Raw genomic sequence first — 21,118 nt, forward strand, 5'->3', positions numbered from 1 at the left:
TGCTAGAAGCCAAAAATGCAGTATATTTTTGTTTTAAAGAAGAAGAGTCTTATAGGGACATCAATTGTACCAATGTTATCCTTAAGAGGTTCGCCTAAAGAGCAAACTAGCTAACAGCAGGTGTCACAAAATGAAGTAATAAGGAAGAAAAATGAAAGCTGAAGAAAAGACAACTTCTAATTAGGAAAAAAAAACCCATGGAATTCATAAAGTTAATGAATACCAATAGTTTGTTATGGGGGGCGGGGGCAGTTGCAGCTCCATTATTAAGGCTGAGCTGTTTTGCACTTAAATCAGAGATTCAACTGCTTATGTATATAAAAAAATTGTGTATCCTAACCAAATTTACCAGCACTTACTCTTTGATTATAGAATTAATTTACATTCCTTTGATAATTAATTTAGGAATTAAAATTAAATTTAAAGATAAGAAATTCAGCACCTGCTGCCAGACTTTTTGTCCCAAATGATCTTATGAACAGAATGATGCATATTTTTCAAAATTTCCCCTATGGTTTACTTACTGAAATCTTCAGTGTGTGTAGGCTACATTTGAAAAAATGTTTTTTTTTTTTTAATATTAATGGTCATTTCCCCCTGTGATACACTGTTCCTCAAACTAGCACCCTGTAATCCCCATGTTCATCATTCATATTTGGTTGTGATATTTCATACAAAGCATGCCATGTAAGATATCATATTAAAGGTCACGATCTCCTGAAACTCATGGTTCTGTCAAAATATGTATATTGTTAGTGTGTATGAAGTCATGAGACTTTGCTGTATGGTTGTCATTAAAATATATTGTAAGTTTGGGAGTCCTCCACTGCTAGTTCTCCAGTGACAACAAAGGAGATGATCCACAGCCCGGTGGCTGTTAAATGACATTAATCAGCAAGGGGAATGTAAACAAGGGATTTACAATGATGTAAGAGAGTTGCACAAGCACCACAAGCAATGGGGGATTGCTCAACACTGTGACTCAGCAAGGCCCACCAGGACATGTCTGGGCTAGTATTTTCCAGGCACATGGACTGAGGGTATAAAATAAAGGACAGTGGCATCTTGCTTTTTACGTTTTCTTCTCTCCGACCTAGGCTGGAAGCAACAAGAATACTGAGAAGAAAAAGACTTGAACTGAGGAGACTGGTCCCAGGCTTAAATGGAAAGTCTGTGTATTAAGAACTGTAATCTGCGACATCAAGTGGGGTGAGAAAAACTGCTTGATCCAAATACTGCTCAGTCTAATAAGATTCAAAATTTAGACTGCATGCTTACCTTTTATTGTCTTTGGTAATTATCTCTGACCTTTCATGCCTACCACTTATAATCACTTAAAATCTATCTTTCTGTAGTTAACAAATCTGTTTTATATTTTACCTAAAACTGTGTTTTGGTAGAAGTGCTTGGGAAATCTCAGCTCAGTTTACAAAAGCTAGCGTGTGGCCTCTCCATATCGAGGGAGGGGCAGACTGGATAATGAACTTACTCTAGTCAGGCTTCTGACCAGGGCTGGATGGTACAATCCTGGGTAAAAGGCTGGAGGCTTGGGAGATCTGCTGGTGCCTTTCTCTGTGTGATTCCTGAATGGCTTATGGAGCAATCATGCAATTTAGCAGGGTGTCAGGCTCCACAAGCTGTTGTACTGAGTGATAACAGCGCCTGGAGGAGTTTGTGGTTTGTCACTAGCAAAGCACTGTGAGAAAGAGCCCAGACTGGAGAGTTAAGGGGGCACAGCAGTACCCCAGTTCCAGGCTGCACCCCAGGGATCCCATCACACACCCCAATTATTCCTCATAACAGGAAGTTTCTTCTTCAGCGCTGTGGAAGAAAAATATTCTTCTACAGAGAATTCCATAAACTGCACTCTTTCAAAATGGCTGCACTATTCTCAATGGGATTGAAGCCATAGGCTGCCCTCAGGTGGCCATTTTGACACAGGCATCTATCTCCTATTATTCTCAAATGGCGCTGAGACTGTATTTATACAGGACTGAGGCTGTGTCTACACTGCCCTGCAGTTTGGACGAAAAGGAGTATGACCAGCCAAAAGTGCTGCAATGTAACTCCCCCATGTGGACACTGTGGGTGCAAACTAAAAGATTCCTAATTTGTATTAATGTAGTCCTCTTTGAAAAGTCCAAACTCTGAGGCAGCATACCCAAGCTCTAAGTGTTCCTCTCCACCTCCTAGCAGCTCAGGGCCACCAGCTGAAGGCAAGATGGTTTTACTCTCACTCAGCATAAGAGGATGCACTATTTTGAAAGAGAGCAATTTTTTAGGTATTTCTCTGAAGGACAAAATATTATGCACAAGCCTCTGCTGACAAATGAATATTCAGTTATGAAATACAATGGCAAAAAGTGACCTTTAATGCTAAATATTTATTTTCCAGATCTACTCAGCAAGAGGGCAGGAGTGAAAAGGGAACCATGTTTGTGTGCAAGTAGGCACACACGTAAGCAGAGCGAGGGAGAAATGGGGTGTATGCACATGTGCAGAGGAACGTAGAGAAGTAGAAGAGGAGGGGGAATTTGGAGGATAGGAAGGAGGAGGAAACTGTGATGTAATTCCCCATTTGCTTTTAGTTATTCTGGTGAAACAAAGTGGCTATAGACACTGTTTAACTGGCCAGGATGCTCTGGCTGCATCATACTACTGCAGACTAGAGTAAAGCAATCAGGACATACTAGTGCATCTGGCTATAAAAAGTTAAAATTGTTTAAAAAAATATTTAAAAGCTGGTAATTCTAATGATTTGAAGACATGAAGTATCACACAGTTTTATCTTTGAGTTTTTTGGTTAGAGTTAATGTATTGAATTTAAAAAACAAAACCAGATATTCCAGAAAAAATTATATTAAGTAGGTTAAGAGTATATATCAGTAATGTAGGGTCAGTTATATTAAAGGATGTTGTAATTATTCCCAACCAAATTGTTGTAAATCCAGGAAATTCAGAGTTAAAAGTTAAATTTAACAGAAAGCCAAACATGTTAAGTTATGGAAATGCAGTTAGGGCACCTCAATTCTGCCCTGTAGTGACACCGAGAAAGAGAGAGAGAGAGAAATCTAGAATGTCTTTAAAAGTCAGTTTAATATAATCTAAGATCACTGACACTAAAATGCCTTAATAGCATGCATATAGTTGTTGCACAGAGCCACTGAAGGGCAGAACTAGCTTGTCTGGGAATGCTGTTAGGGTCTGATCCAAAGCCTATTGAAGCTAATGGGAATCTGTTGACTTCAGAGGACTTTGGCTCAGGCCCCACGACAGAACAAGATCTCAAACTTTATCCTAGGGTTAGCTCACCAACCATCCCAGTTTCTGTTGCTGACTGCAGCTCCATAGAATCTTTCAGTAGTCTTCTCGCCAAGTTTTAGAGAGTTTCAAGTTTGCATCAACTTAGTTCTTTATTAACTAGCCTTGACTTAACTATGACATCATATGTTAACTCATAAAAGGGAGGATAAGTGCTGGCAGAGCAACTGTATATTAATCACCAAGATTCCCTTAAAGGGAAGTAAAACTGTGCTAAATACTATGTCAATTATTAATATTTGATATGGAATTGAAATGCTGGTAAAAAGCAACTTTAACACTAAGAACTCTAACAAGTAAATAGTGAGCAGCTTTCAAGGTTAACACTTTCTGTCAGGCACCTTTGAAAAAAGTCAATTTATTATGCCAAAATGGCTTCTTCCAACAACAATCATGTGAGAGCTGATGAGGATGCAAATGTAGGCTGAGTCATGTGTTGTGTGGCTATACCTTCAAAGGAACATTTGGAAAAATAAGTGTAACAGTAGCATAAACAGAAACCCAAACTTGTTTACACAAGGGAAACTATTGCAATAGTGAATATCTTTAAAATATATAGGTCATTCTATATGAATGTGTCATATGCTCTCAAAAGGGATGTCTGTAAACATCTTCGTTTGCTTGCCTGGGATTGATGAACAGGCTAACACCTTGGAACATCAAAAGGATCACTGACTAAAACTTGGGGATTGGAGATACCTGAGGAGGAAGGATGGATAGATGACAGTTATCTGGAGCGGAAAGACTGTTTCACTGCCAACCTGCTCAGTAAAAGCAGCAGAGGAGAAAGAGAGAAGCTCACCAGAGAGGATGTGTTCTTCATAAATTGTAATGTCCTTAATTGTACCTACCTATGTTGTTTAGAAATTAAGAATAAGTATGTTATGCAGGCTGTTTCTTTGGAGTTAAACTGGATTTTCTCTCTCTCTCTACTTCATATATTTTATTTTTGATCAGACCAATTAAGTCATGTTTTACAGTATGTCTTTGAAAGGAAGGCAACATTCTGACAAAGTGCCACCCAATGACCGGTTGGCTGATGACAAGAAACGGCAGGAACAGGTTACACTTACTAGTAACTGATTTCACTTTGTTTAGTTTTTATATTACAGCAGTTGCACTGGTAGGAACAGCTATAGTTAATATTATAAAACAATTCCCATTATAAACTAGGGATTTCTACTCTTGGTTTCTGATTTTACTCCTTTACAATGTTTATTTCAGGCTACTTTAGTGCCTTGTAACTTTCTACAAAAAATATCTTTTATAGGTCTGTAGTGGGGCAGACTGCCCCACTCCCTGTGAGGGTGGGCTGTGGCAGGCCAGGGCGCCTCGCAGACGGGGAGCCAATCAGGGCCCAGTTTGGAGACAGCCAATCAGGGCCAGGCTCAGATGCATATAAAGGCTGCCCAGAGCAGGCATAGTCAGTCTGTCCCAGGCTTTTGACAGGGGAAGGTCAGTCTCCAAGGGAGGAGACTAGCACTGTGGACAGTGCAGGCTGGCCAGGCTCAGGGAGGCTAGGGAGCTTGAGCCTGCAACCTGCCAGGCTGCAGGCTCTGAAGGAAGGGCCTAGCAGGTGCAAGGGGCCGTAGAGGAAGTGGCTCAGGGGAATAGATAGAGGAGGGGAAAGAAAGAGGACAGTGAGGCTGATACCAGAGGGTCCCTGGGCTGGGACCCAGAGTAGCAGGTGGGCCTGGGTCCCCCCTTCCTCGTTGCAGTACATCCAGCCATTGGCTGTAGGGAGCAGCCATTATAGACTACGCCCGATCCCTGACAAGTGGGATTAGACATTGGGGTGTGTGGTTGCACACGGTGGCTAGAGTGGAGGACTGCTGATCCCCAATCCCCGGAAGGGGGTCCAGATGGACTAAGGGACACTGCCGGAGGGCAGTGGCCTCAAAGAGGATGCCGCTGAGCAGGGAGCAACGCGGGTCCAGCGACAGCAGCGGAGAGCAGAGGGCAGAACAACGGACGGGACACCACCAGGAGGGGGCGCTCCACTGGAATCGAGCTAATTCCCAAAATCACCAGCAGGAGTGCCGCGGGTGGTGAGTCCCAACCCGTTTACAAGGTCTATTTAAACTAACTGCATACATCTGAGCAGACATTATTTCAATAGAAATAGAAATTAGAACTGAAGTTTTTTAAAGTCTATTTTTTGAATCCTATGTTCCCATTCTGTGTAACCACACTATAAAAGGCTGCTTACTGTGCTGCCACTGCAGCCAAGAAATGAGGCTTGCAGAACCTGAGCAGAAAGTGAAACAGCTTGTAATTTCCAGAGGACAATTGGAGCAGGATATCACCTCCACTAAAAGAATCATTAAAAGAATTTTGCTATTTTGTACGGTTTACTTTATATTTTTAAAAATAGACTTACAATTATAATACGTATTTCTTGGTTGATTCTGGATTATACCAAAAACCTGAATTGCTAGCTTAGAATTTAGCGAACAGCACAATGGATCTATTTTTAATGGCCCATATACCCTACAAGCATAGTGCTGGCACATAATTCTCTGCCGCAGTTAGTGGTGTCTGTGTTATAACACTGTTTTTTACTGCTAGAGTGGAGCTAAAGTAGATCTGTAACCATGCTGAGAAACAGTATTTTATATTCCCTACTGACCTTAAACATTTCCCTTTATTTAAAAAAAACAAAAAACAGTGTAAGTTATGGGTCCCAACAGCAATATTAATACAGTCACATTGCTGGAATCTTAACTTTTGCATAATTGACTCCTTGTATTTCTAACTATGCAACCTTAACAGCACTTTAACATTATATGGTATTTTATTAAATGTTATTTTGATTAATTTATTTTGTTTTCTTAGTGCCTGATGTGTCTGTAGAGGATTGGAAGCAATTTATCAACCTTGGGCCAAATTGTGCCTGGCCCTGATATGAGTGTAAAGCATGTGCAATTGCGCATATGCATAACCCCCCTGCCCACCCTAAATCAAGACTTGTCTACAGTTACAGTGCTGCAGCAGCAGGTGCAGCTGTAGCACTTAGTGAACATGCTACCTATGCCAACGGGAGACCTTCTTCCACTGGCACAGGTACTTCACCTCCCAAAGAGGCAGCTGCTATGTTGATGCGAGAAGCCCTCCTGTTGACATACTATCTACACTGAGAGTTAGGTCGGTAAAATCCACATCCCTGAGTGACAATTATGCCAACATAAATTTGTAGTGTAGACCAGCGCTAAAGACAAAGCAGAAATCAGTCCCTTTCTTCACAGCTCTGACCTCAAAACACAGAGTAGCTGGCTGCAGGAGGAAAAGACAGATGCACCCAAAGAAGAAGAGCAATAGCAAGAGGTGCAGCCTCTGCATTCCCCAAAGACAGAAGGTCACCAGTGCTCCTTTCGGGGTAGTGTGGCTGAGATCTACCCCTTATTGTAGGCTGTGTCTAAAAGGTACAAACTAAGCCTCAGACTACTACACTTTCCCCATACCAATCTCCTAAGCAAAAAACACTTTTTGAAATAATAAAAGGCAACTCTTAATAGAAAATATTTGCGTGGAGAATTGTCAGGGATTCAGAGATACGTTTCACTTGAACCAGCCAATCAATGACTTCTGATTTGATACTATCTGTCCTAGCTTCACTGATCGTTGTTTCATGATGTAGTTTGTGTAAATCAACTTTTAATTACTCATCTTTATAAAATTAAAACAAACAAGGGATTAAAAAATGCAGTCTGTTGTGCAATTAATGTTATTTCCAAAAGAGAGAGGATAATATATGGTATTCTGTGAAGACATTTATTAAACAAAAGAAAAATCTACACAACCTAATGTGGAGTTTCCTTTGTAGAACCACTTTATATGTGGTCAAGTCTTCTTGTATGCAATACAATATTACTGAAGTAAACAGAGTTCTAGAAGTTCAGAACCTCCAACGTCAGATAATATATTGTACATGCTCTATGATGGCACGTGATGTTCTGTTGTGTCATAGCCATGAAACTATAGCCCTTTTCAATCTAACTGAGAACAGTGTCTTCCATGAACACTGTAGATATTCTTTAGAGTCTTCTTAGATAAAACTAAAATTTTCTTTTGCCATTTTATAATGTATTATCTTCCACCGCTCCTGAATCAGGAGAGATCAGACTAAAAAAGATAGTTTCCACAGTGTGATGTATAAGCTATAGGCAAGCACTTCAGACAGTTAACCACAGCAATGTCTCCATCAAACCAGATACACATAAGGCCTCAGATATCATATTCAGTCCTTACAAGAAAATCCTATTCTTTCCACAATCATGCAGCACAGAAACTAATATCACTTTATAATCTCTACTCCTTACACATTTGTTACTCATTTTTGGGGCGGGGGGGGGGGAAGGGGGATGTGGCTGGTTGAATAAGAGACCTATCTGTAACTCAGCGAAGAAAGTGCAAATCTTACCTGTAGTTTCTTGTATGTAGTGGGGTGATCTTAAATTAGTCTCTTGAATCCTAGATGAATTTTTCTTTTTTACAGTTTTTGCAGAAGCATCCCATCTACATGTTGGATATTTTTTACAGTAAAAAAAAAAGGAAAAGCATCATAAAAAGACTAAAAATAACATCTCCAGGTTAAGCCAATTTTTAGAGATGTAACACCAGCAGCACCAAAATAATAAGCCAGATATGATAACCCTGTCATAATTGATAACTGCTTCTTATGGAAAAGTGATTTGCCTGCAGGATGACTGTACTTTTTGAAGGACATATGGATGTTTCTAGACATATGATTTATTCCTTAATTGATGGTGAGATTAAGAATTCTCCAAATCAAAATGATAAATTAACAAAAGAGAGCAAAGTAAATTTAGTTACTATTTCTCTTCTGCCATGGCTTCCCCACAGCAGCAGGAGCTTCAGCTGTCATCCCAAGAAGTAGTCTTTCACTGCCTTAGATTTCCAGGGACTTTACTACAGCCATTTTGTTTTAAGATAATTAATCCAAGGACAACCTGGAGCTCAGTTTGGTTCTCCAACAAAAAAATATAAGGTCGATTCAGGTTTGGTATAGTAGGGCTTTTTGGTAGCCATGTCAGTAGCTTGTCCAGTGCTGTGTTTTTACATTGCTTAGTGTATACACTGCACTGTTTAATGTTTTCTGATTATTCTCTGGCATCGCAGGATACTATTTGTCCAGCTCACTCTTATTCACTCTAGGCACTGACAATCCACGCTGGCTGCAGTCATCTGAGCTGCCTAACCAATGCCCGTACTCAGGGCCGGCGCTACCATTTAGACAGCCTAGGCCATCACCTAGGGCACCAGGATTATTGAGGGGGCGGCATTTTGCTGGGGGGGCAGCAGGCGGCTCTGGTTGACCTGCCGCAGTCATGCCTGCGGATGGTCGGCTGCTCCACCGGAGCCACGGACCAACGGACCCTCTGCAGGAATGCCTGCGGCAGCTCCACTGGAGCAGCGGGATCAGTGTAGGGGTGGCAAAATGGCCGTGCGCATAGGGGGCAAGAAACCCTGGCGCCAGTCCTGCCCGTACTATCAGCATGCTTTTGTCTTGCCTATACACAAAACCAACCTAGGCTTCATATTAGAATTTTTGTCCCTCTGATGTGCATCCCCCCAAATCTTGCTAGTTCCCAGCCCAACGAAGCGGTCATTAACTTGTGGTGGGGGACACAGGGCCATGTGATACTCATTTTAGCAAGATTTCCAGCCCAGCATTTCCTCCCAGTGACCATAAATCCATCCTCCTCTGTCAGAGTGCTCCTGACTGGCCAGTACCTGAAGCATTAATCAAAAGGGTTAAATTATTTATTTAAAAAGCACAAAGTTAATATTTTAATAGCCCATTTTTCTGAAATGCACCTAGTGAGCTACAAAGATATCAAACTTACTTTTCAAAAGTTGATTTAGCTGCACATAATGAGATTTGTTTTGTTGGAGTATAAACTTTGTTTGTAGATTCTGGTCCACATCCATGCTGCCTTGGTTTAAATTAAAATGGTTTTTCACATAAAGAAACACAAATCAAATATTGCCATTAACTGCAGTATAATTATGTTCATTCCACTGATACTTGTGGCTATCCAAGATTAGTACCATCTGCCCTTTGCCCCACTAAAAATCAAAACAAACAAAAAGGCTGTGATCTGTACAATGGCCTCAATACATGATTCTATTTTTTCTCTTTCATTTAAATGTATATTGTGATATTAAAAACCCAGTGCTGAATTTAGCCCCCACTGGAGGCAAGTCATTAACCTGAATATCTACATCTTTCTTTATATAGATTATACACAACAGAGAACTGTATTTCTGTTTATGTATAAGATATGCTGAATAAGGTGCAGCTGTTTCAAACTTTGACATCCCTAGTTTACAGCTCACAAACATTTACTGTATCTTTTTAATAACTCTCTCAGGATGATAACGACAACTGAGTTAAGCAACTGAACATGCTTCCCAAAAAGAGTTTATGTAGCTTTCTACATTAAAGCACAAAAATATAAAGTTGGGATCATAGAGAATTTCATTTTCAACATTGATTTCCACATCTTGAATCTTCAAATCCCCCAAACGTGTCATTTGAAGTCTTGAAAGTAAATCAGTAACATCAATAGTCTCCACAAATAATCATGCTGATGATGATTTGGTTAAGTCAGTGAACATATGAAGCTGCCAGCCGACTGAGTGCTAACTTCATTATTTATCTTCATTTTTATTTCAGAAAATAGAAACTCCAGTAGACACCATTTAACAAATAATGACAGATTGTTCATTGGAAAAAAGTATTTTCTCCAGTTACAAAGTCTGAGGGAATGTTTGTCTAGTACCTCCTATTATCTTTCAAAAGCTCTCCGATTACCTTTTCAAAATCCCAAACACTTTTAAAATCCAATAACATTAGCTCACATAGGTGATAAAGCTACTCAGACACGGAACACAACAAAAAAATCCATGGACAGATGGAGTTTAGTATCTATTCCTCAACAATATTGATATAGACAGTTTGCAGCTAAAAACAAGAATTAAACTGATAAGGCGCTCTTGGATTTAAATATTACAGTATTACTTAGTTTTGAGAAAATGAGAGTAGATGCATGCAAATGGAGAAAATACAACATATGTTGTCTGTACAAACTATATATTGGCATATTTTATATATGATAACTCTTATATACCTTGGATCATTAGCCTGAAGTTGTCTTTAACTAATGCTTTTGCTTAAGAATCTAGACCAAATTTCCAAATGTGATTTTGAGTGCCTAACTTGAACCACTTTAAAAGGTGTCTGATATTCAAAGGGCAGGTGCTTAATACTTTCTGAAAAATCAGACTCCTTTAAAGTGGGCATCAAAAATCACTTCTGCAAATTCATACCATACAAAACGTAAGAAGGCCTATACATAATTGATTAGGAATAGGCCTTTCTAGTGAGTGGGAATGAATCAAATGCAATACAGCAGCTAACTCCTATTTTCTCCTTTTAATTAAATATTAAAGTAAGTTCTATGCCTGTGATGACTACTACAGGTACTAACCAGTTTACACTGATTGTTCAAGACCATTATAATTTAGTATTTCTATTAATTTAAGATGACTTTTCAACAAGAACTCTTTGGAAGATTCACCAGATAAAGTCTACATGGAACTGAATGAAAAGAAATAAATAGATCGCATCTGGATGTTCTCAATCTCTTATACCTATTTTCCAACACAGGAAACAAGGAGCTGTGAACTGACTTTTGAAAATGTACAGGTAATTCTTCCACCTGTGTTGGGTGCTACAGAATACTCTTAACTGAATAAGAGTTTTCAAACTTCCATAAAAATATGGAGACAGTCTCAACATACTTATACAAACTAGGGGTTACATACTCATATAATAAATACCTCCATTCAATTAACTGCCTGTAATAAAGCTCAGGGCTAGAAAAAGAAACAATACCCATTCTTATAACATAATTACTCTTTTACAAGAGATGAATATTCTAAATTTTTTATATTGATTTAGTGATTTATTTACACGTTGTAATGAATTGCAGTTATATTTTACATAATGATTGTTCCGGGGGTGGGGGGAGTCACTAATGGAATTTATTCCAATTCCAGCAATGAAAAAAACCTAGTAACTAAAGCAATTTTATAGAGTCATATGGTAAGAGAAGTATCATAACATCCAGAGTAGTCCACTTGGCAAGAATTTTAAGACCAAGTATTAAAAAGTGGCTTTAAAAAATTGCATCTACAAGCTTTTCCATACCCAGGCAAAATTTACTCGTTTATTTCTATTTTTATTATTTTACAATTTCCAGGTAAACTATATTTGTGTGAAAACTGAGAGGTCAAAAGTCCAGCTACTTACTACCTACCAGATTACACATGCAAATACAGTTTGCAAGCACACAAATATTTGTGAAAATGCATATAACCAGGAACAAGAGTTTCCTTTTAGCAATTTGACCCATTTAGTCTTTGGAGTTACTCCAAGTTTACATTTGTGTAAAAGAGATAAAAAACTGGCACCCCAAGCTGAGTTTTACTGACATGACAGGTAAAGCAAGGAAGGATATTTTGGAGCAATCTTGGATAATCACCAGGGGCCAAATTTTCAGACAGCCTTTAACAAGAATATTCACATTTTTTCATGCATACCCTTTCATGTGTACAAAATTTACACTCCAAATTTACAAACCACTTCTAAAAAAATGTAACCTTAGATCATTTACTGTACTGCAACACCTGCCTTTTGATTGCTTACATGGATGAAGGGATCTTGTCATGATGCATGATCCTGTTCCATTGAAGTTGATGGGATGTTTCTATGGACTTTTATAGAAGCAGTCTAAGAGCCAGGGTAACTTATTTTGGGAAAAATTTCACATTTTTCACTTAACCTCATAAGTATCTTAAATATAGTGGTTGATATTTTCAAAACAATTCAGATCATTCAGGGCCTGAACTTGCACTCATTAAGGCTAATGGCAAAGCTCTTGTTGACTTATCTAAGGGCCAGATCCTGTATCACAGAAATCTTCCATTAATTTTAATCAATATTTCTAATTTTAGTTTATACATGAATTCTATTATTTTCAAACAAAGATTATGCACAACAAATGTTTTCATAGTTTCTGAAAATTTTATGTAAGTACATTCTACAACAGGAAAAACATCAAACTGAAAGAAAATAACTATTCAATAACTCAAAATGTAAAGGCCTTAATTTAAAAATATGTACTTCTACAATATCATTAAGGTTTAAATTCTATTTTAAATACCCCATCTAAATAGCAATGGTGCCAACTGAACCAAAGGTTAAAGTGTTAATCCATGCATTTCCAGGCTTTCAAAATTAATTGGGTAACAAATGATTTCATTATCTAGCTCTAATTGCTTAAAAAGGCATGTAATAGATCAGCTGCAAAACCAAAGAGATCATCTTACCGTGGCATTGTTTGAATTGGTTCAATAACCACTTTTTCTAAAAAAGGAATGAACAACAGCTGTTTAAAGTTCTGATGTACTTAGTACAAATTCTGATTTTCAATTCTAAACTTTCTTTGACTGTCACAGATGTAAATTGTTTCAAAGTTGCAATTAAAATTTGCTCTCCTAAATAACTCAAACTTGCTTACTGGATTTTTTTAAATCAGGGAAAGCTAGCATATAATAATAAAAAAAAAAAAAGGTGGTTCCCCCTCCAAATACTAAATCATTATTAGGTCACTTACCTTTTGGCCCAAACACATGTAATCTGCCATTTTGTCCATTCTTTTGGTCCTAAAATAAAAACAATAGTAACATTAAAAATGAAAACCACTGTAATTACTTAAGATACCCATCTCACATTAATGAGGGTTCTTGCAGTGATGCAAATTCCCAGTAACTTCAACAGAATTCCACATCAGGATTCAGAATTGGAGGTTTGAAATTTCTTCACCACACATACGAAAACTTCAAACAGCAGTAGCTATTGTTTTTCAACAACAATAGTGAAATAAAGAACAAAACACATCAATTGCCCATGGAAGAAATGCTGATCCTATGGAAAACTAAATCTTACCTTTATGGCATCTGTTGTTTCTAAACAGTTCTGCCTAGTAGAAAACACAGACATTTGTATGAACACATACTCCTTGAACACTGGAATTTCAGTTTGTTCAAGTGGACACATGGTAACAAAATAAAATAAATCCAGAAGGCAACGAATTCTTACACAGCTGCAATTACTGCAAACAATTACTTAATCTGAACTCTTAAGGTCTGACACAACAAAAAATACCCAGGCCTTTTCCCGGGGTTTGGACAAGCCCTGGATCCTGGCTTTGGCATTAGGGCCCACACTAGAAAGAATTATAACCAGATTTACGATCTGATTCAGCAAAGCACTTAAGCACATGCTGAAGTCCATCCCCTATTCTGTAAATCCCTCATGTTTTTACTATTGAGCTCACTAGGACTTAAATATGTATTTAAGAGCTTTGCTGAATTGGAATATTAGTAGGTACAATGACTTTCAGCTGCAATGGTATTACTAATATTGTAAATAAGCTATTTAGTGTAGACAGGGAACAGCTGTTTTCAATATGATTTCAGAAAACCTTGTTTCTCCAATGTGAGCTAACTTTCCTCAGTATAGGTTAGCCCTTTTATCTAAGCTAGGACTTTTTACACTGTGTAGCACCAGTACACCACCATACAGTAATGATGTAGCCAGGTTCAGGCATTTTAATCCACAGAGTGATTTTTTTAAAGCGTCCAATTTACACTAGTCTTTTCACCATTAGAGATTCATTAAAATAAACTTGCCATGCCCTGCACTCTGACATAGGTGCCAACTTTCCCCAGCACCAGTGAGTGCTTGTGTCCCCTTGCCCCCGGCCCCAACTCCACCCTTTCCCTCTCCTGCTCTGCTCCCATTCCAACCCCTTCCCGCCCCTATTGGACCCCTTCTCCAAATCCCTGCCCCGGCCCCGCCTCTTCCCCGAGGGCACCGCATTCCCCCTCCTCCCCTGTCTCTCCCAGCTGCGCGAAATAGCTGTTTCACGGTGCAAGGGCTGGGAGCTAGGGGGAAAAAAACGGGCATGCGGCACGCTCAGGGAAGAAGGTGGAGTGGAGGCGGAGGTGAGGGGGCGTGGGTGGGGAACTGCCAATGGGTGCAGAGCACACACCAATTTTTCCCCGTGGGTGCTACAGCCCCAGAGTTGGCACCTATGCTCTACGACTCCCTATTCTGGGTCCATGTAGTCATCTTTTTACTCCTTTCCTATTAAAGCCACGTGGTTGGACCTACACATGAAAACTACTCCAGAACTAGCTGGGGAGACATATCTTTGGTCTCTATTAATGGCTAAGAATATTTCTTCAAGCTTCTTTACATTTCTAAAACTTATCTAAGAGACAACAGGTGGCAGACAGCTCTTGTTCATTACACTACCAGGGATGGGGCAGGAGGGAGCAAAAGGAGTCAAATAATGCTCCTTCTGTCTGGCATCAAGAACAAATATATGCAAACACTCTATTCCCATGAAAGCTGGCATGGCATTCTATTGCTGACAAATAGAGGAGATAGCTCACAGATTCAGGAGCAGCCTCTGGAGCCATGCAACACAGAAAGGTCAGAGAATTATTGTGGGCCAGAAGCAGGGTGGATTTGATTTAAATCAATTTGTCAGGAAGACTCAATTTAATCATTGTTTTCTACATAAAAATGCATTCTTGTTGTTGCTATAACCTTAACACACATTCTTCACAACTCAGAGGTAGATGTAGGTTTCATTTTTAGAAGGCACACACTATACATTTTTAAATAGTGATTTATTTTGAAAACTTTTCAGATTAGTTTTACAGCTATATCAGAAAATGAATGATTGTTTGATTATTTCATATGCCAAAGGTAACCAAAGAGATATTTAGGAAGTCATTCAGAGGTGAACTATCTCCAGTTCAACAGGTTAATCATTAATATTGGGAGGATTTTCTTGCCATGCTGTATTAGGAGAACATCACCAGACAGACATTTAAATTATTTTATTTGACTAAAACAACGTTAAGTATTCTGGATTTTCTTCCTTCAACAGTAAACATATAATATTTTAACAAAACAAGCATATATCTCTCGCTTCTCACATTTATCTCCAGACTTCTCCTTGTTCAGATCTATTCCGCCCCCAACAATCTTCTATTCATTGAACTTTTTGAAACTCTGCACTTTTAGAGAGAGGTAAGGGATCGACTCTGTGTACACAAATTTTGCAGAAGGACACTAGAGTTGAGATCTGTTGTTTCTCACCTTTATATATTTATTTATTTTAAAACATTTTTGCTGCTAACAAGCATGTTACCTCTGGAGTCACAAATCCACAGTTTGAGAACTGCAAAACTAAGTATCTCTGATGGTATTTCTAGACTGAGGACTGAGTCCCATTGAGCAGATACAAAGATTACCGGTAACCTAAATAATCTATACAGAAGCCTGTGGAACCCCATAAAATTGGGCCCCTAATCCATGAACTGTTAGAAGTCATTTACAAAACTTTTCTTAAGCATTAAGTGAATATATTGTCTCATACTATAGAATTAGAATTTATAATCTCTATTCCATGATGCCGTATCTTTGTGCTATAATGTATCTTAATTAAAACTATCTTTAGATAGATTTTTTCTCAGAAAGCATTTTATCAAAAAAATCCAATTTAAATATTTTTTTTTAAAAAAAGCATTGCTTTTTATCCATCCTGGCCAGAAGCCACCTTGATAAGGACTTAATGAATATGGGACAGTCTCAAAATGTTTTAAAAAATAGAAGAAAAATGTCTCCTTTGGGCCAGGAACAAGCATGAGTTAACTGAAAAGATGCTTACTGGTAGTTCTGGTTGAGAAAAATGTATCACTAGCACAAATCTATAACATTCAAAGTACAATATGTGAATTTAACTGTTAAGGAAGTGCTTGAAAATATGACATTTTACAGTCATATCACAACCATTATAATAAATGCTATATTTAACCTTTTTTATCTTTCACAATGTGCCCTTTTTGTATTAAAATTTTGATTTGACCACTAGGCATGACTCCTCTTGTGCGTGATCAATTTAATGCAATAGAAGAACCTTTAATATATGAAGTGATAGTTGAATGTAACACTTCGCATTGTATCATTGTTTTACTTGTTTACTGTGATTTGCAATTTATTTTTTATATATCATGGTTTTGGTATAAACTTCCAAAACCTAAAGAAGGAAGCTTTTTAGCCCCAAAGATTGCATATTATTATATACTGATACAATGAAAACTCATTTCACTTACTTTTAAATACATATAAAGGAAAGAATAGATCAACAAATGGTGGATGTGGGAGGCCATCAGCCGATCGCCTTGACTGTTCCTCCACCACCAGGTCTCCCCAAATTCACACAACTCACATTCCTTTACAGCTTGCCTCACACAACACAAAACTTCTTCTGGAAATTTTTTGGGGCCAAGACTGTGTCTTTCTTTTCTGTATTTTCTTACCTTGACATTGTCAAGCAGGCTTCTAGAATAAATCCATCTAAACAGAAAGATGCACATGATGTATTAAGCACAACACAGAACAGACCATGTTTTCTTAAACTGCATATTTTTTTATTCACAGTTAGTTCATTATCAAAGTATACAGTTAATGTTGGGCTGTCAAAGTTTCTATATATTTACCAAAGTAGATTGCACTTAAGAATTATTAGCGAGCTTATGAGAAAATGGCTTATAAAACCAGACAACAGAAAATTTTTGAAGCACTGAATATTTCAAAACACTGAGCTATTAATGGATGGCTAAGATGTCAGTTTATAAATTACATTAGTATTTTTCACTTTAGATATTAATTTTCTTCTTGACATTACCTGGTTGTTCAAAAATCTCTGATACTATGGCATTTTTAAAATGTTTCTGTATTATCTGTCTTCTCTGCCTCTATATATGGAGGACTTGTAAATGTTATATAGAATAGACTTAGTGTTGTTGATGTGAGAGTAACTCTAGAAAAGGGGTTCTCAGACTTCTGTAGTGGTGACCCCTTTCACACAGCAAGCCTCTGAGTGCAAACCCCCTTATACATTAAAAACATTTTTTCATATATTTAACACCATTATAAATGCTGGAGGCTGACAGCTCACGACCCCCCATGTAATAACCTCATGGCCCCTTGAGGAGTCCTGACCCCCTGCTCTAGAATCTTCTCTTTGTACGTTCCCTTTTTGATATCAAACTATTGTAAAATATAATTTTAAAAAATTAAATTACAATTTTCTTAGTTTCATTATAATTCAGTTGGTAGCACTCATCCTTGGACCAGAAGACTGTGGGCCCAAATTTCATACTAGAATTAGGGCTTATAACCACTGCTGAAAATGCAATTAAGGATACTGCAGCTCTGATGATACATAAAACCGAGGTCCATATTGTCTGTATTACATGGCTATCCAAGTGGAAATTAATCATTCACATAAAACATTTAGAGTCGAGGATAAATCCCATGGTCTTGTCAACATTCCCTTCCTCAGTTATAAAACAGTCTAAGTGTACAGTATAAGGTAATATGAATCTTTGAGTGCATAATGGTCACTAATTTTTCTTGTTCTGCATAATGTTATTTGTAAAACAATTTGGGTGCGTAAAGCCAATTTATATTCAGTTTTTCTGGAAAGTTTAAAGACCAAATCCTGCTACTATATAATCAATGCCAAATTCCCATTGACATCACTCAGAGGAGACCTGAAGTATTTTTCACAAGGTACATTTATTCAGTAGACTAAAGGGGATTTTTAAAATCTTGAAGTCCTGTTATTCTGTATGGTCTTCCTTCCTTTCTAAAGATTTTAGAACGATTCGTTCTTTAACACTCTCCTGTGAATGAATGTAGATCAAATTTAGAAAACAGCCAGGAAGAGAGAGAGATATTTGAAACGTGAAATACTGCAGTATTTTAGAGTAACATCTATCTAAGCATACTCAATGGAGTACCTGGTCATCAATTGCATTTGCTCAATGGCTTTCTCTATATTCCATATATATTATACTGAACCACTGACTCTGTACTGGAAGGATAGAGCATGCATGGTATAGACTATCTAACATTGTATTCAGCAACTGCCAAAAGAGGATATTTTAACAATCTCTTTTCCTTCTGAATAATTATAAGCCAGAAATAGGGCATTTTCTTTATTTATATAACGATACACACAATTTTTATAAATACAGATTGTTAGACAATTAATTTCCAGAGTTTGCATATGGTATATGGAGTTTCAGTTTTATGACACAGCCAGTTGTGCAATACAGTTTCAAAGGCCCAGACGGAGGAAGGGACTGAGGTGCTACAATGCTCAGCATTGCAACACCTAAATTCTAGGCTTCTAGAAACAACACAAAAATAGCACTGTGATCCACAAAGCCTGAGGTAGGCGCCTAAGCTCCTATACAATGAATGGGGAGAGATAGCAACCTTAGACTGCGATCTACAAAGCCAGCATACTAGCTGGGGAGCCACCGAAGCTAGCCTAGGCAACATCAACCTGATGTGTGCTAAAACCTGTCCCGATTATGGAGATACGTGGCTAAGTCTAGGGTGCAGGGAGGTGCCTATCTCTGCTTGCAATCCACAAACCAGGGAAGACAGGCATTCGGATGCCTAAATCACATGGAGGGGCCCAATCTGGTAGACTTACTTAGATACTACCTGCTGGATCGGACCCTTCAGGCGAGGAGGAGGAGAAAGAGGACCACCTCCCTTACACCCCTCTGCCTAGTGGATAGGATACTCACCCAGGATGTGGGAGGCCCTCAGTTCAAGTCCACCCTCCTTCTGAGTAGAAGTGATTTGAACAGATGTGTGTTATGAAATATTCCAATGTGGATCTCCCTCAAATCTTGCCTGTTGAAGTTGTGCCACTTAAATAATTAATTTAATCCAATTAAATAATTGAATAATTAAATATTAATTGGGCCAGTGAAAGAATTACAATGCCTCGCGGTTAGGGCAGTCACCTGAGAGAGAGAGAGACAATCCCTGTTCAAATCTGCTGTCCCCCTCAGCAGGAGAGAAGACTATGTGAATAGTCTATCCACTAGGCTAAAGTTTATGAGAGGCCAGATCTGTTAGGCGGCCTCTGACCATGCCTACTGGATCAGGTCCCCACACGCAACTTAGGCAGCTGAATGACTATCTTCCCCGGTTTGTGACTTGCTCTGGGACTTAGGCAGGAGATATACACCCAAGTAACTGAAGCATGTGCACTGAAGCCTGACTCAAGGAGGAAATGGGCGCCCAGCTAACTAGTGAGACTGCAGCACACATGCCCACTGATAAAAGCTTAGGTGCTGAATGAGTTGAGGCACCTACAAGGTTAGAAGGCAATTGAGCAGGAGTTTTATGGATAATAGTGGTGTCTGAAAATGTGACTTAACTGCCTAAGTACCATCATGGATCACATCTAAATTCATGATCTGAATTTATGTTTTTACCGTGAGGAGAGGTGTTGAAAAGATTTCCCTTCATTTTTAATTTGGAACTTGGGAACAGGACTGGGAATTCTCATATGTATTTCCATACTAGGTCTCTAAGCTTGTCAGCAGATTCTTACTCCTTGGTGTGTGTAACTTCCTGGAAAGTAGAGATGTGAACTACATAATTCACAGGGTAACACCACTAGGTAGATCCATATCGCTACACTGTTATTAGCTTTGAAAAAGTGTGACTGTGGCCACTCTGAAAGACAAGCTGCAAATATGAGGGACATTTCTTAAAAAAAATGAAAAATAAAGCTTAAATTTGAGAAATTAAAAACAGATGGATGAAAAAATATGCTTACTTATCACTTTATAATCAAATATAACAGCTACAGATTTTTATTCAAATGTTGGAAGAAATAATTCTTCACTTTAAAAAAAACTGTACTAATTGATAACTTATAACAAGTACCATCTGGTCCAACCACTTCCAGCATTCCAGAGACCTGAAAAAATTGACAGGAAAATAATTAAAGTTATCATTAAGAATTTTTTTATGGGGACGGTAAACAAATTTGTTAGCTGCATCTCAATATCTGTTGGATGAATAATTCTTCAAAATGCTCTTAAATGGAATCAGTTAGTCTGTTATGATATAAACTTTCTATATGCTACAAATTGTCTGATTGCATACCATGGATAGATGTTTGCAACTCTTCTTCTGACTCAAAAATATAACTATTTGCGAAAGGGATTGACATTAAGTATAAAAAAATATACTCCTGTGACATACAACACAGAATAACGACAAAAACCAGAAGAGCTATTTCCTAACTGTACATTAAGCAGCTACAAAAATCCCAATTCTATAAATGACAGTAAAAAAGATCAGCTCTCCAACTCCTTAACTGGTAGTGTTTGTGGATCCCTGGTAGCCCAATGCCTCTCTCCCCTACTTATTAGTATGGGTTTTTGTGCTCCTCATTTTGAAGAAGGGTTCTACTTGGCCAGTTGTATTTCTATTGTATTTGGTCACTCGTGTAACAGAGTGGAGAATCATACACAGTGAAAGAAATCACAGGGAAAAAAATCTGACAGACTTCTTGACATTTTTATACACACCCTTTTGAGAGGAGAATTTAGCACTAAATTCATCAGATAATTACATGACTGTACATCTGTTTTTCTAAACAAAATCATGTGAATTCAGTGCTCATCAAAACCAGTGAAAGAGGACTTCAGTCTCCAGGGCTGTCAGTCTGGGACAACGTCAATAAAAGATTTCCTACATTGCCCTGCCAATCTGCCACTAATCTGATTTGAATGAACCATCTCT

General features: G+C 38.2%; 1 protein-coding gene across 6 annotated transcripts in view; it reads right to left on the reverse strand.

The window, feature by feature from the left end:
* ERICH2 (glutamate rich 2) overlaps positions 1-21,118 on the reverse strand; it is a 38,321-nt gene that overhangs the window by 13,887 nt on the left and 3,316 nt on the right. The window contains exons 3-8 of one of the 6 annotated variants that reach the window (XM_075070127.1): positions 20,242-20,288; positions 16,810-16,846; positions 13,358-13,391; positions 13,026-13,074; positions 9,189-9,278; positions 8,828-9,075 (exon numbers count right to left, since the gene is read on the reverse strand). In XM_075070127.1, the coding sequence (XP_074926228.1) occupies positions 8,877-9,075; positions 9,189-9,278; positions 13,026-13,074; positions 13,358-13,391; positions 16,810-16,846; positions 20,242-20,288 (456 nt within the window). In that variant the 3' untranslated portion in view covers positions 8,828-8,876. The other 5 variants (XM_075070128.1, XM_032771066.2, XM_075070129.1 and 2 more) reach the window with 5 other exon arrangements.

This window comes from Chelonoidis abingdonii, chromosome 10 (genome assembly GCF_003597395.2).
Source record: "Chelonoidis abingdonii isolate Lonesome George chromosome 10, CheloAbing_2.0, whole genome shotgun sequence".
Classification (NCBI taxonomy): domain Eukaryota; kingdom Metazoa; phylum Chordata; order Testudines; family Testudinidae; genus Chelonoidis; species Chelonoidis abingdonii.